Source organism: Phyllostomus discolor, chromosome 3, assembly GCF_004126475.2.
Source record: "Phyllostomus discolor isolate MPI-MPIP mPhyDis1 chromosome 3, mPhyDis1.pri.v3, whole genome shotgun sequence".
NCBI classification, from domain to species: domain Eukaryota; kingdom Metazoa; phylum Chordata; class Mammalia; order Chiroptera; family Phyllostomidae; genus Phyllostomus; species Phyllostomus discolor.
In genome coordinates this window covers 26608685-26626052 of record NC_040905.2, presented here as the reverse complement: position 1 = coordinate 26626052, position 17368 = coordinate 26608685, and the positions used below count along the sequence as shown (strand labels likewise).

General features: G+C 37.2%; 1 protein-coding gene across 4 annotated transcripts in view; it reads right to left on the bottom strand.

Annotated features, from left to right (window-relative positions):
- Window positions 1-17368, bottom strand: part of CTNND2 (catenin delta 2) — an 828740-nt gene that overhangs the window by 684580 nt on the left and 126792 nt on the right. For all 4 annotated transcript variants that reach the window (XM_036020261.1, XM_028518208.2, XM_036020263.1 and 1 more), the window contains exon 2: window positions 7586-7722. In XM_036020261.1, the coding sequence (XP_035876154.1) occupies window positions 7586-7722 (137 nt within the window). The remainder of the gene's footprint in view (window positions 1-7585; window positions 7723-17368) is intronic.

The window sequence follows — 17368 nt, the reverse complement described above, 5'->3', positions numbered from 1 at the left end:
CAGCTTCTAGTTCTATTCCACACTGTGCCTTCGTATCTCAAGCCATCTTGAAACTGACAATGTTCCTAACATAGTCTCTGTTCTAGTAATAAAAGTCAGGGTGAAATTATATTTTTCATAAAATATTTCCCATGTATATCTGACTTGAAACAATACATTCAAAAACTATCAATGAAGTAATTCTCATTACAATTTTTATATATGAAGAAAGTTCAGCTTGTGGCATTATGATATGTATAATTCTTTTCTTCTCTGACTAAATGAATATAAAGTTCACGAGCCTTTGCAGATAATCCCCCTCTATTTCTTGACCTTTCTCAAAGGTGTTTTAATTTCCTTTTTTCATGGATAATAATTGTGTCATTACTTTCATAATATGCTTTCCAAAACATAGTCTGGAAATTGATTAACAGTTATATGTCATTTTCCACATTTTGTTATCCGAAACTATTGCTGCACATTATGGTGACATGAATAATGCTGAAAGATTTTGCAGTGATATGTGGCACTGGAAGAATACTAATTAAGGAAGCATTTTATAACGTGTTTCTTTTCAATACTAGTCTTGTTATACAGAGCTAATTATGTTAAAAAATATAAATGTAGAAGCTAAATAAAAATAAAGCCATGCTAGCCTCACATGAATCAATGTAAAAAATCAAGATTTCATTAGACTTTTTTTTTGGCTTATAAATGTTTTATTTTTTTAATTATTTTATTGTTGTTCAATTACAGTTGCCTGCTTTTTCCCCCGAACACTTCCCCCACACCCCAGCCAAACCTCCCTCCCTCAAGATTTCATTAGATTTTTCATTAAAAAGATTCATCTTTTTAAATGTCTAGTGCCTTCTTATGACACCCCATATGTAAAGTACTCCATACAACATTTTTTCTAATAATGAAAGCTCAGAAATGCCTTTATTCTTGCTTTCCTACAGTAAGCATAATACTAAAAATGATTAAAAGCAAAAGAACTTCTGTGTTACTACCTAAATATCATCAATATCCTATACAATGGTACTAAAAGTTCCCCTAAAACCAAAAATATGATTTACAGTTTTTGTGGAATTTAAAGAACAAGAGAAATTACTGTAGAAATAGTATGTCCATCATTATAAATACTTTCAATTTTAACAAATGTTTTTCTCAGTATAAATTATTTTGAGTTTGATCATTTAAGGACTAAAGAGTTTTCTTAAATTTTTATGTTAAGTTTTTAAATAGTTTATGGCTCTTTTTAAATGTTTGTTATGTTTATTTTTAACTCCACTGCTAATTACTTTAAGGTAAACTGTAAATCCAAATATCACCCAGAGGAAGCACAGTTCTAGGCAGTAGACACTTGATAAACACAATGGAATAAATGCAATGAATACGCACATTTGCATATACTGCTACTGACTTAGAAATGTGTTATTTAATCTATTCAATACTAAATATACTTGGCTGGTAGACTTATTATAAACAACCATTTACCTGAGTCATAATAACTTAAAAGATCAATGAACTACTTGAGCTCTAAAGGTTTTAAAAATGCCCCAGTAATTTTTCTGGCTTCTGTAAGAAGACCCATTAGATGCAAAGTTCAGAAGCATTGGTGATCAAATGAAACACTGATCAACTGAAGAAAATGAAGTATTATTTTGAAACAAGTATATTTTTAGGAAAGTCATGATTTTCTTAAGAGTAAAGTAGTATATATTTAAGATAAACTATAAAGACTAATGTTACAGAGCATGAATTCTTATCTAATCGTATAGCCCAACATTATAACAATTTTTAAAGAGTGTAAACACACAAATGAAGATCCAAAGACTACTCGCAGGCAAATCATGAGCAAACGTGTTTGTATTGATATTCTCACACTCATGGGGCCATCCGGGTCTCTGCACTGACAAGTGGTTGGAGCTGCTGCTCACGATCTCGCGGCCCCACGGCTCTGCCGTCATTCGCACGCTACGCTGACTTTCACAGAGCCCACAGGGAGCTTTCTCTCTCATTTCTTGTTCTGATCTCACTTCCCACAGTCATGGCCCAGGTCTTGACATTAACTGTAACGATTGACTGATTGATTGATTTCATCTTTACTGTGTGTTTTCCATTACCATTTAGACATTCACTATAATTATTTTTAAATTCGTGATTTCAAGCCCAAGGTTCTCAAGCTATCACTATCTGTATGGGTTCTGTAGGGAACCCATGATCCCTATCAATTTTTCTGTCTCTATCCCCTTTCAATAAGTGTCTATTCCAAGATCCATCATTATAATCACTCTCTTCCATCCTTTATCTTCATTGCCTCCCCCTTTTCACCTTGGCTCAGCTCACACACTCCAAACAGGCTGCTGTGCCTAACTTATGACAGGAGAAGTATCACACCTTTCTAGTCCAAGCCATCAGTGTATCTGCGACCATGTAGTTTGTCTCTCTCCTATCCTCACAAAGGAGTCACATTTGCTCCAAGAAGTCATTCCCTTCACTGGTGTACTGGATACTATTCACTCTAGCCTACTCAGTGACCTTTCCCCTGAAATTATCCCCCTTCCCCAAGCATCAGTGATGTCTTCTCTTCTTGGTCACTGCCATCGTCAGAGGAATATCTCCTGTCCTTAAAATAAGTCCCTCAACCATGTCTGTAATAAATGTTATCAATCACCTTTCTCCGTTATTTATCCAAATAATATGACTGGGATATTGCATGCCCAAACTCCTTCACCACCTCCTCTTCCGGTGAAGGACACTCACTCACAGGAGAGGAAATGGGGACTGGTATCTCTCTCTTAAAGCTCCAGCGGGCATGGATGGAACTGGAGAGCGTTATGCTTAGTGAAATAAGCCAGGAGGTGAGGGACAAATACCATGTGATCTCACCTTTAACTGGAACATAATCAATAAAAGGAAAAAGCAATAAAAATATAACCAGAGACATTGAAATTAAGAACAATCTAACAACAGCCAGAGGGGAGGGGAGAGGGGATTGTGGGGAGAAGGGTTCTCATGAACTACTGTAAAGGACACATGGACAAAAGCAAGGGGGAGGGTGGAAGCAAGGGAGGGAGGTGCGTTTGGATGGGGGGGAGAATGATGAGGAGAAAATGCAGACAGCTGTAATTGAACAACAATAAAGTGATGTATGAAAAAAATAAAATAAAATAAAGTTCCAGAGGAGGAGAGACGTAAGAACTGCTAGAAATGAGATGATTAGAAATATGGCGAATTTCCCACCAAGTGTAGCAGAATTCAAGGTTCAATCAATGTTGATATAAAAGTGTAAAATTCACCAGTTAAAAAGCAATCAAAATGGGAAATTATAACAAACAAAGAAATCAATAAACAGCTTTTCATTGAGCAACCCATGGCTGCTGCATTCAAAGAGACTAAGGCTCACTTTACAAATGTCTTAGTCATTCCATGCAATGCTATATGGGGTGTATTTGTGACTTAGGGTTTGCATGACTTAAGTTTCATTGTATGGCTATAAATTAGAATATGTTTCTATGCAGTGTTAACTACTTGCCTGAAAACCTGTATTCTTAGCCTCATTAATAGTTTATTCCAATGAACTCTATCAGAGAGTTTTCTTGTACAGTTTTTATTACCCTTTATTGTGCTTTTTGCCAATATAACATGCTCTGTGTGTTTAATGAATGAGCAAATCAAGTATGTAACCTAGTAGAGTTCAGAATATATGTTTGCTATGAGAGAAGATGACTTCATCCTGCAGAACTGACCTCCAAGGAGACAGGGCTACAGTAGTACGAAAGTGTAATGCCAAAAAAAATTTTAGCTGAAATTCCCTAATTTAATAAATAGGATTTTTACCAAAAAAGCTATTTCTCATTAGTACATACAAAGGACTGGGAAAATAATATTATTTAAGTGAACAGATTTATAAATATATTTTGCATATAACATTAAGAATAATAATGAAAAAAGAGAAAAAAACTCAGGGGCACAGACAACAATGTGGTGATTGTGGGGGGAAGGAGGGTGGGTGGAGTTGAAATGGAAGAGGGTATGGGGGTAAAGGGTAATAAAAATACAGTAAAAATGTAAAAAATGGAATTATAGAATGTATTAATCTGTAAAGTCACTTGTCTTTAATCTGGCTAATCTCTTTAAACATATATTTAACTCCAAAGATGATAGTCTATACCTGATGAAAAGAAGGAAAGCTGAAGAATAATTTAGGACAAAAAAAATACATAAAGGGAGAGAGTGGTTGTTTCTATCAGGTCGCACCAAGAAAGTCTATGGACTTGGCTGCTTGTCGATTTCTGCCTTGAAAAGGACAGACACCACACACAGGGCCTGACGCCCAAGCCTCTGGTCTGGGTGTTTCAGGTTGCTCTCTCTGCGCTTCCCAGGGAAGATTATCATTTCCCCACACAGTACTCATCTGCCACAAAGAACCTCACATCTTTGCTGTTCAAGCATAAACAATGGACTTATGTTAATTATTAGAAAAAAAAAAAACAGGCTCTGGCTGGTGTAGCTCAGTGGATTGAGCACGGGCTGCGAACCAGTGTCGCAGGTTCAATTCCCAGTCAGGGTACATGCCTGGGTTGCAGGCCATGACCCCCAGCAACAGCACATTGATGTTTCTCTCTCTCTCTATCTCCCTCCCTTCCCTCTCTAAAAATAAATAAATAAAATCTTTTAAAAAATAAAAAATAAGCTTATTAAAAAAGAGAGAAAAAACAACCCTTCACGATACATTTTTACCAAATTTTCATCAAGGGTTTGAAGAGGCTATTTTACATCCAGGAATACATTTTTTGCTTTAAGCAGCTTACCACTCTCTCAACCACAGATATCACTACTTTAGCTAGAGGAATATTTCCTATTATCCAACTAATATTTATTCCAGTCTCTCAATTCTTTTCCCATGTCTGTTTCTTTTCCTAATTCTCCATGTTCTCTGTCCACTCCCACGTCCATCTAACTGAAAACACATATGGTAACCAATGCTAATAGGCTCATTGATCTCTTTCTACACTTTTGTAGAAGCTCATAAACATATACAAATAAAACATATTTACTGTATTTTAAAAAAACAAGACAATACAATTCTATGTCATTTACTTTCTAAAATCCTCAGGAATTTCTTCAAAGTTTAAATGTATGGCTCCAATTCATTTTTATTGATAACAACATAGAAAAGATATATCTTTTATATGAAGGACTTTACAGAAAAGATATATATCATTATTCAATTCTTCATCATTCAATATTGTTTTAGGTTTTTTCTATTCCAAATAGTTTTACAATTCATTTTTACAATTAATTTTATGTCCCTGATTAGCATATTAGAGCAAGAAATATTCATTGGTTATTTGAATATTTTTCCTCTGTGAATTGCTGATTTATATTTTTGGCCTAGTTTTCTATTATTTGATTTCTCTTTTTCTTATCAACATTGGAAAAATCTTACTATATTAATGATATCAGTACTTTGTCATATTTGTGGCACACATATTTTCTCTTGGACTATTTTTCTACTTTTTATGTTGAATTTTTTCTTGTTATTATTCTTGGTTGTTATATTGCCAACTTGCATCAACCATTCATGTATGGTTTCTGAGTTTTCATGATAGAGAGTTGAGTTTTTCCCAATTGTAATATATATAAATATTTTTCAGTGTTTTTTCTAATGTTTATAGTTTAATTTATACAGTTACAGTGCTTTACCTTTGTGGTTTATTTCTGTATATATTGTGAATAAAGGCTTTGATTTTCTTCCAGATGGTTAGTTGATTATGTTAATAACATTTAAAACACTGTTTTGTACTAAACAGAAATACTTTAAATACATATAACCTCTATATTATTTGAATCTGTTCTGAATCCTTAGTTATGCCCTACAAAGAGATCATTTTCTACCTTGCGGTAATTGAACACTACTGTGATTAACATGATTTGTAAAGATCTATCAAAATTTTCCTTGGACTCATATATATTTATGTTTCCCTGTGATCTTTAAAATAATTGGCTCTGTTTGACAAAGAAACAAACCATTGGCCACAGCTTCCTCATTACAACTGCCTAAATGCTATACATTAACTTGGGAGAGAGTAGTATTTTTATGACATCAAGCTTTCCTACCCAGGACTGCGGCATGCCATTTCATTTGCTCTGAATCATTTTGTGTCTTTTGACAAAGTGTTATAGTTTTCATCAGACAGGTCTCGAAGTTTTCTTGCTAAATTTATGCCATGTGTTTTATATTTTGTCACCACACTAAATTTAGTGGTCTAGTGGGGCTTCCAAATCATACCAAAGTAAGAAACCGTGACACGACCCAGCCATAACAAAGCAGTACCCGGTGTATGGATACAAGGGGCATGAGCCTTGCTCTCCTTTTTCACTGCTTCTAAAAAATAATCAGAAAACTCCTCAGGTTGGTACTCGGAAGAGAACTAATCAAGCAACATAGCATAGGCCTCAGCCCAATCTTCTGCCTGCTGACCATTTTCTATAGCTAGATTGCCCAATCAAACTATTCAACTTTCTTGTGTGTACCTACTTAGCTGCATACTGCCTGACCCAGTGGCACGTGTCTGACTGACAGCATCATTGATCCCTCCTGTCAACGGATTTTCCTTCTGGTATTCCACAGACAGCATGACTGTCAAGGTGGTTTCCTACTTTTACCTAAATTAGTCCCTACTTGAACAAAATATAACAAACAAACAAACAAACAAAACCCTAGAGTCTTTTTCTTTGAGTAGAGTAACTGTCTTTCATTCCCCACTTAGATTATTGTTCTGTTGAGATATTCCTGAAACTAGGTAAGTTCTGTCACTCTCACCCACCTTTGTTGTTAACTCAGCATCCCCAAATCATGTAACCCAGACACACAGGATGCTTTTTCAGTAAAAGTACTGGTTTATATTCTAGCACATACTAAAAAAGAAGTAAAAAAAAATATTGACTTTCCAGCTTTCTTTAATTATGTACTACCTTTTTGTTGATAAGAAACATGATTTTTAAGAAACAGTGTGTTTAGATCTAAGACCTCAAGTTTAATTTATGTGTCCATCTTTATGGCAAAGTAATTCTGGAGGAGGAAATACACAAAACATTGATTAGTTTTAGAGGGAAAATTCTGTAACTCGTTCTTCCAGATCCATCATCTCAGAAACACTGGGAAGGCTAATTTCCCTTGACCCAAGATCGTATTTATCTTCTGTCACATGTATTAATGTAGCCTAGTGGCCTAGTGGATACATTCTGACAGTTGATTAGGCTTCATATTTTCTAAAAACCAGTTATTTGACTTCATGCATTTAATAGTATTAAAATGTAGGTCCGTCACCAAATCTGTCAAAACTTCATCTGTATGTAATTTTGACTGTAAAGCTTTTTTGCCCAAAGGGATATTATTTCAAGAATATCTACCAAAATTATGAATAAAACATGGTGTCAAAAGCCACTATAATAACATTTGAGCATTAATTCGATAATGAATGCCAATAATCCATTAGTAAATCATAATTTTTCCCAACCACCATTGTTCATCCGGAAAGAACATGTCTTTTCAAAATAGCCCCATAAGTATATCATGAGAGCGAGAAGTTCCCACCTGTTCTTTGACGGAGGCAAGGATGGCAGAGGTGGTTTCCGTTTCCGAGCCATCCCCGTTGGAGGTGGTGAGGCCAGGGCTCAGAGAGCTGGTCTTCTCTGAGGCTGACGAAGGCTGGTCTGGGACAGGCATAGCTCCTGCAAAGCAAGAGGACACGCTCAATGCAATCGGATGTTATCACTGGCTGCAGACACATCTTTCAGGCAACTCTAATCTATACAGTTCGGCAAACTGAAAATTATGAAGTGCAGTGAAAGCCCATAACATTTGGGAAACAGACGAATAAAATGGTTTCTCCTATAGCAACCCCAACCACATTCCATAATACATGCACAATGTCATGTTTTGTCTTTGAGATAAGTGGAGGAGAAATGCAGGTCAGATTACAAGAAAGGGTAAAGATATAAAGAAGGACTGAGTTTAAAAAGAAGCTAGTTGAACCACCTTTGTATAGCTGTTAGGTAAATTTATTACTTGGGCATTGATATATTTTCATCTAAAAAGAAAACCTGCTATATCCTCTATAAAGAAATCACAGAAAAAAATGGTCAATAATTTATAAGTAATTAAGAAATACCACAATTAACATAAGAAGCTCAGTTGGCTTTGTAAACTATAATAAATAACTAGCCACTCCACAAATATTTACTGAGTTCTTACCCTGTGACCAACAGCAAACAAAAGCTCCTTAAATCTGGCAAAGCTCATTTATCACAGTTTGTTTTGTCTGAGTTCATTTATGAAAAAAAGGAGAAACTCCTAACATGGGCCCAGTTCCTAAATGCACACACACGTACAGGTTAAAAACAGGATTCCCAAACATTATTTTGTTCCACTGTATTTGACTTACTCAAACAAATAAATAAGGGCAAAGTTTTTGTTGCATATGTTATATAGCAATGCTCATCAGCAGCAGAAATAATTAACTGACAACATTTTTTACCAAGGCATTACAAAATCACAATTCATATAGAAGGCTGGGTGTAAATAAAGGTTATTTTCTTACCTAAAACTATCACATTACATGTCCCTAGGGGAGCCAGTGCTCTGTGAGTTTTAAGAGGTATTTCCTATTATACTGTATCTGTACGTTCTGGGTTTTATACTAAATGACATAACGTTCATAGCAACCCTAACACTGCACTGTATTCTCAGCTACTTTTAGTTAATAATTTAGGGATAGGCAAATTCAAAGAGCTCCATTACAAATTTTCTTTAAAATTTGTGTGCAGGGGGTGGGGAGTGGTGTGGGAAGGCATTCTCTGGGAAGTAAACATACTTGGTGAGCTTATCAGAAATTTTATCATAAATTCCTAACTGGACAGGTCAGGGTGGATAGTCATGCCCCAGGCCTATAATTTAAGTGAAAGATTTTAAGCCAGCTCTGTCCATTGTTCTTGTGCTCACAAGCCTTTGAAATACCTCTTGAAAAGAGTATTAACCCTCAAGTGAGTTCATAATCTTGTTAACTTTCCTGTAATCCAATCCTAGCCTTGCTTTCTCCAGTTTTCTTTATGTCCTCTCCTTAATTTCGAATGCATAAAAGAAGCTCCAAAACTTATTCTTCAGAGCATTTGAGATCTTGCACCCCAGCATATGTGGTCAGTTTGGCTCAAATAAACTTTTATAAAAGTTCTCTACAGATTTGGCCTTTTCTTATGTTGACAAATATAATTAAAAAAAGAAGTGGTCATCTATTTGCTCATTGGAAAGTCCCACTTAGTTTTAACTTTTTATTTTGTGAAGTAAGTTCCTTATACTATTGCCAATAGGGATTAGAACAGCACTGGAAAAATAAGTCAGTTACAAACAGAATACATGGGAGGGTTTGGGGAAATAATATTAGTAAGCAGAATTTGAGGAAAGAGTAAAGATCAAATTAAATACGATTTAATGAAGCCATGGATACCAACAGGATGAAAGAAACAGATTTAAGTAATTATGGTGGTGGAACCAAGAAGACAATAATAAAGTACATTTGCATATTCTACTTGCTTTAATATGTGTGTTTTTTAATTTAATCAAGCCCCATAATTATGAAGATGTAGATAAACAGATGTACAAATAAATGTTGTACCTAGGTAAAATCACCTAAAAGCCATGCCCTTCTGTTTAGGAGAGGTTTGGGAGATGGGGGAAGGGGGCAGGGGAGGAAAGTAAGAAGAAGAAAATGTCAGTTCTTGTGTGCCAAGTCACCTGTGGCCAGTGCAAGGCCTGCCCTTGACCTTGCATCTGCACATAGAGCCATGTCAGTGACTTCCAAAGGGGACTCTAAGGACAGTCTAAAGCTGAGAAATAAGGAGTTTTATGTATTTTAAATTATTATTCTAACTTTCATGATTTCTAAATTTTACTGGGCCTGTGTACATTCAGGTTCTGGGCCAAGTATTATTGTCAATATAGTTTTTGACCAAAAAAAAATTGTGTAAGGTCCCAAATTATTAAGTAACGTAAGTGGGACCAGAACCCAAGTTTTCTCCCTTTAATTCCAATTTTAGTGTCCTTTGATGTAGCAACCTATTTCTTATAACCTGTATTGCCTCCTAAATGCTAGTCTACATACCACTTTACATAAAATGTAAGTCCTCATATGTATGACAGTTACCCCTCATAATGAAATATGTGATTTAATAAGCAATGAATCAAGGTATATCCTTAGGCACTTGACAGTTCTGACCCAGAGAATATAAAGAATAACTCAATCTGTTTATTCACTTTCCTTATAGCAATAACAGAAAGAGAAGTGAAACTCACAAGGCTTATCCCCCCATACAGAGCTCCTGTGACTCAAGGCAACCTGTGTGCCTGAAAAAAACAAGGCTTGGAATAATTTTCATGGTTCATAATTTTTTAACATCCAGACTTAATTGACCCACTGGTCATCACTATGTATGAACAGTAAAGACTGTCGCCCTCCATTCCCAGTCTTCTAGTCTCAGAGTGCAGGGAAGGGAGGGAGGGCTGTGTAAGACTGCCAGAACCAAGCCTGCCTCCTGCTAAGCATAAGGAGCCTTAATTTTAAGCCTCCTGACTTCGCAGTCTATGGTTAAGTACTTTAGTGTTAATTACAGCTAAACCACTAAAAATTAGTAGTTAATCTATGCTAGATCTGAAAAGTGTAGGGGGACAAAAAGAAAAAAAGCAAAGGAAGAGCAATCGTTGGCCAATCTGCTATCCCAGATAGTGTATGTGCTTTGATATTTTGGTACAGGTTTTTCTGACATATTTTTTTTTCTGATTTGACTCATTCTGCATAATAAGTTTTACATAATGGGATCTCAATGCAATGCTTTTGATTTAAAAAGAGTTTCGCTCAGAAACATACCATGAGCTATTTTTATGCCAAAGACTTATTCTACAGTTTAGTCACGTAACAAACACTTTGTATTCAGCAACCACGGGCATCACAGTTTACCTATCTTTTGTTTATGACATTTTCAATAGATAAGTTCCTAGATTTAGTAACAATGGAAAGAGGAAGGTCTGCATCTTTCAGGCTTTTAGGAGCCAAACTGCCCTGCTGTCCACCAGCAGTGTCCTGAGAATGTCCCCTCCTCACATCAGCAACAACACTGTCCTTTCTTATCCTGTCCTGCTTTCGTCAACTTGGTAGAGAAAAATGCATACCTTTGATTTTGTTTTCACTTGATAATGATTACAGTGGACATTTCCCCACAGACAACACCTACTTATTTCCCATCCTACATACAACACCTCTTCATATTCTTTAAATACCAATAATTACTGGGTGAGCAGCCTTTCTGTCTAGAGTTGAAAGGTAATCTACAAATACCCAAAATGCATTTGAAACAGACCCATCTTCAACATGAGGAAACAGACAATAATAAGGGAAGAATAGTTCAAATTCTGGAAGGTTAATTCTCTAGCAGAATTTGGTACTAAAAAAATCCCGTGTCTAGAAAATACAGAACAAAAAAATTTAGCAGTTCCTGGGCCCACGTCACGCTGTTCTATGCCCTCACATGCATGAGCAGTGTCACGGGCTGAATTCCTTGCTCCTCACCCTTGCCTTCACCTCTACCCCATCTCAAATAGATACATTGAAGCCCTAATCCCCAATGAGACTGTATTTGTAGATGGGGCCCTTAAGAAGGCAATGAAGGTTATATGAGGTCATAAGGGTGAGGTCTCAATCCCATAGGGCTTTTGTCCTTACAAGAAGGGGAGACCAGAGGTCTTTCTCTCTACCATGTGAGGGCTCAGAGAGCAGATGGCTGTCAGGAAGAAGGCTCTCATCATAAATGTGCTCTGCTGGCAGACTGATCTTGAATTTCTGGCCTCCAGAACTGTGAAAAGATACATTTCTGTTGTTGAAGCCACCCAGTCTGTGACATCTTGTTATGGCAGCCCAAGCAGACTGGTATAAGCAGGGTTAGATTTTTCTCATTTTCTTTCCCTTAATTCCCTCAGACGGTGGCATGAGAGGACTGGAAACTGATGGTAGTAGCAGAGCAGTACTATTTAAAACAGCTCTCTGTTGACACCCTCATTGGAGATGAACTGTAGGCGTCAGGAACAGGCTTGCACTACTTTAAATCAGCACGCCTGGGTAAATCAAAGCTTACAAAGAAGTGCCCACTGGTGTGAAAGAAACCTGGGGGGGACAAAGCACTACCTGAAGCACATCTACATTACTACCACTTTCGTAGTGATACAATAAGAAATTCAGAAAAATTGGCTGTAATAACAATAATAGCAAAAGCAGGCAGCCCCCATATAACTGAACTTCCTTTTCTATTTGAACCCCTGTGTTCACATGTAAAAAAATATTAAACTTTTTTAAATTAAAAAGGTTAAAATAAATATTCTAAACTTTTATCCAAAACATAAGCACTATAAATTTATATTATACTTGGTAACATGTTTAAATCTTCCCTGTGTTTTGGGAAGCCACACTCTCTTGCTCTCAATTCAAAGACTACATTCAATATTCTGTTTTACTGAACCTCATCACACAAAAAGAAAAGTCTTGTTTTACATTACATAATTCAACTTTTTTTCATTCTTTAGCTACTTCTGGTCCAGCGACCAATGACTTTAGCATCAAGATATAGCCCCCTCAGTAAATGAGGGATTTTTGTGTCACACAGTGATGCAGTTCAGTGACCACCCCCAGCACTCTCAGGCTACCATGACTTGACACCTCTTTCTCTTCAATTCAAGAACAGGCTCCTTTGGCCATGATACAGTTTTTGCTCCTCTCAAGCTGCCCACTCCTTTACCCAACGGCCTCCTAGTCTCTCAACTTTTCTCACTACGTCACTCCCAGGGCCCTCATGCTCTGCTACATCAAAGACCTGTTTCTTTTTTTCTCCCAAGTTAGCAGGTCCTACTTGCTCCAAATTCCAGAATCTCCAAATTCCACGCCTGCTGTGGGATTCAACAGGTATTTCTTTAGCTAGACCTATACTGTCCAACATGGTAGCCCCTAGTAACGTGGCTGTTGAAATTTTAACAACATTAAAAAGACAGTTCATTAGTTGCATTCTGCATGTTTCAAGTGCCTGATGGCCATATGTGGTCAGTGGCTACTATACTGGCCAGTGAAAATGTAAACATTTTTATTAGTGTAGGAAGTTCTATTGATGGCCTTGATCTATGCCCAATAGCCAACCCTTTGATGTCATTTTTCATCTGTAACTTTAATCTTGTATAAGAGAGATTGTGAGAAGTGGACAGATTATGAATATAATTTAAAAAGTGAACTGTCAGGATTGCACATGGTCTCTGAGACAAAGACGAAGGAGTCCAGATATCTCCAGGGTTTGGTCTGAGTGACTGGCCATCAGCCAAGATGTCAGTACAGTGGGTGGAAGAGATTTGGGGCAGGGGAAGGGGGCCTGGCCTGTGAAACCACAACCTACAATGTGTCTACCTGTGATTCATCTGCACTGCTAACATCCGGGCAGCTGGTAGCAACTCCAGGCAGCAACTACACTCTGGTGTGAATGGGGGTCATAAAGAGTGAGGATTTCTAAATACTGCTTGTCACATGTTATTTTTTCTCTCATCTTCAAGCAGGTCCCTTTTTATCTTTTACTTTAAATTTCCTAGAAACTTCTAGCACACTTCTCTCCTCCCCTCTCCTTTAGCTAATAGCATCAATGGGAGAATCGCTGGTGTTAACTGCCTTGGTTTCCCGTTCCTCACGCCAGACCAACACATGAACCTCGAGTGTTCCCACACCCAGCTTTATCTCCTTCTCTCTCACAGGTCCCATCCTCTCCAAAACAATCACCTCCCACTTCTTGCCCCTATTTTCTAAAACACAAAAATATTAGCACTCTAGCCTCACTTGCAGTTTTACTCACACTGTTAAGTATCACTTTCAGAAATCACTATGACCTCACGCCCAGGAGAATAATGGTTGGTCACCAGGATACTGCAAATACTGTCATTTATATGTCTATGTACATATGCATCTAATGTATTAAAATTGAATATAACTTAGCATATGGGATTTTTATAACTTACTACTCCACGGGTGACATTTAAAAGACCATGATTACGTAAAATGAAGAATAAGCATAAACACCTTATTAATATTAGGGTGTGCAGAGAATGTGTAGATTAGGACAAATTAGTGACACGGACAATAATATTGAAGACCTCATTTGTGTAATCACTCTGGTCACCAAAACTGAATTCCCTATTGTAATTAGCATGTCACTACCAAGAGAAATGGCACAGCACCACTCTCTGTACACATAAAAATATATCCATTCTTGCTTCTTCCTTTCAAAGAGAAATTACAAATTACAACTTGTCCTAATATAAACAATATAATAATTAATGGTTGTCAAACTAAATACAATTTGGGCAGAAACTCCATCTGTTTCGGTCTATGTTCAATTTCCCACACCTAGCTCACTATCTAATATACAGCAGCTGGTTAATAAATGTTTGTCGAGTTAATGTATGGACTATTAGTGTAAAATCAATAATGGTTGCTTTGTAGAGCATGTAACATAAGTAAAATGGGCTTTGCATGAGGAACATTTCTCTAAATGGTATTTGAAATGATCCTTTTTAAATTTAGACTCAAGAAAACTGCTTTTTGAAATTGTCGGACTAGTGTAAGGCTTTGCCTCAGATGGTGGCCCAAGTATCCACACCCTGGCTTGTTGGTATCTAAGGCAGAGCCATCACTCAAGCAGACTCTGGGGCATCTGGGACTTGACACTTGGAACTTGGAACTTGAAAACAAAATCTGGGAAAATTTATGGAGAGCACCATGCATGGATGGGAAGAAGAAGCACTGAGCCATACAGGGAATATGAAACTACAAAGGCACCTGCAGGCAAAGCCAGGAAGTGGAGAAATCCCAATTCTACCTGAGAAGCTGAGGGTGAGGCATGAGGTATTATTCACAGAGTCAGAGACACAAGTCCCTTGCTGTTGTGCTGGAAGATATGCTGGCAGGGTGGAGCACTATGGGATCTGAGTGCGGGGTTCACATGGCAAACACACGGGGCTGATTGTTCTGTGTGTTCAGAGAAGTGGGGATATTAGGAGGTTGAACCTACTAACATGGAAGGTCAGGAAATCCATCTTGTATCACTGTATCACTGCACAAACTATTAATTGTTTAAGGAAATGGGACCAACTAAATATCACCAGACTTAAGGCCACCTGAATTGTTATTCTCGGTGACACACTCCGCTCTCAAGTCTCATTGTTCTTCCCCTCACACCTTACACCACAGATACACCAACTTCCAGGCCGTTCTGAACACATCTTATGAAATCAAATTCCCCTTCCTCTGTGCTTTTGGCATCTCCTAGACTTGTCTGGCTGTCAAACCCTTCCTTCCTCGCGGTTCCACGCACACGCTGCTTCTTCTCTGCAGTCTTTTCGAACAACATAAATCACTTCCCCCTCACTGTTACCTTTGTAACTTGAAACTTCCTCAAGCATTGCAAGCTCTTATGTTCTTACCTCTTTGGGGATTTTTAAAAATCTTTTAATGTTTCTGAAATTAGGATGCTTCTTAATGCGACTGTTGTAGCCTTTTCCTTGAAGTCATTTGGGATGGATTTTTCTGTCAGTTGCAACTAAAGGTATTATTAAATCAATGGTATACTACCCACCACCTTAGATTTATGGCAACACCATCTATTTTACATTATATGTCTCCTAATTAGTTATGAATACTTTGAGCACAGAAACTGTCTTATGCATATCTATGGCCAATCTATAACCACAATGTCTAGAGAACTACCTGGCAAATAGTTGGCATCATTAAATGCTTACTGAATAAATTAAAATGAAAGAAAGTTTATAATTCATCATCAGCTCTCTTTAAAATTATTAAGGAATTTTATACTTACAACAGTAATTGCTACATCAATGTCCTATGAGTCTTTCCAAGTTTATAAAATAAAAATATTCACATTAATGAGTTTGGGTAGTATATATTAAAGGAACCAAACTATATATAATTTTACTAATCACACCTGTGCCTACTTTACAGTGGGGATATATGTGGGTGAAATTAATGATTACGATCATAACAATTTCAAGACTCATCTTTAATAAAACTAAAAAAGACAGTGACCCACTTTTAGACTCAGTAACTGTCCAGACTCCCCCAGATCCCACAAATGTGTTTCAACAGCTGATGGCACTGATTTAGCAAGCTCCAGGAGCATTTCTCCTTATACCAGAGCAATAAAGTCCAAAATGTTGCAATTAAAGATCCATCACAATGACAGCGAGTTGAACAGAAATTGATATGGGCACAATACCGTAAATTTTTACTCTCCCTAAATGGGAAGGGAAGTTCTAATATATTCTATAATAAAGAGACCCAGTGGTAGACTGACTGTTCTTCTGGCTGGAACTGCAAAGACGTATGCTTAGCACAGTCTCTAACACAGCGCCTGCACACAGAGTGACAGACCGGAACACGCTGTCACTGCCCAATGCCCCAGGCGCCAGTCTCCTTCCCCACAGCTTCTAAGGACTTGCCGTCCATCTTCTATATTCTAAGACATTGAAAAAACAGCTTTTAAGCTTGTCAATGAAAAGCAACCTGTCTTCCCAAATATTCTTTCTAATAATAATTTTTTAAAAAATATCCAGTTTTCCATTTTATTTACCTCTACTTAATCACAAATTGACATGATAAAGTCTGGTACAAAAAAAAATCACGCTCTAAAGCCAGCCCGCAGTTTAACTATTATGAAGTACCAACTCTGACTGTCATAATGTTAGACAAGAAGTCCCCAGTACCAAGCCACGCACTGGCTGCACCATGTTCTCACTTCATACTTGAAAGTGTCCACTCAAAGTATGGCAACTTGCCCTTCATATTGATTCTAAATATGTACATGCTGCTTCACAATCTCTCAAGATACTGGAGCCCAACCGCCCCCTACCCCTGCCCCAGAATTACTATCAATGGGCAGTCAAGAGCAAAACCTCACACCATAAATAAACACCTGCACTCCTTAGTCAGTATGAATAACCCATCACAACAGGGCAATTACCAGTGTAATTGTTTATGTTTAAGTGCTTTATGTTTAATTAGGGAACACAGTTTCAACTACTCAAACAATGTTAGTTGCTAGTTGCTACCACTGACTTGAAACTTTTTTAACATAAATATCTCTACTGGCCTTAAAAGGACAAAAAATAAAAGCAAAAATGAATAGAGCCAGAATAATTTTTGACAGTTGCCAAGATATGTTGAAGTTTTTTTACCCACAGACAAGGAATTCTGAAATTTTAAGTGATATAATTAGCTTGTTACAACCCACA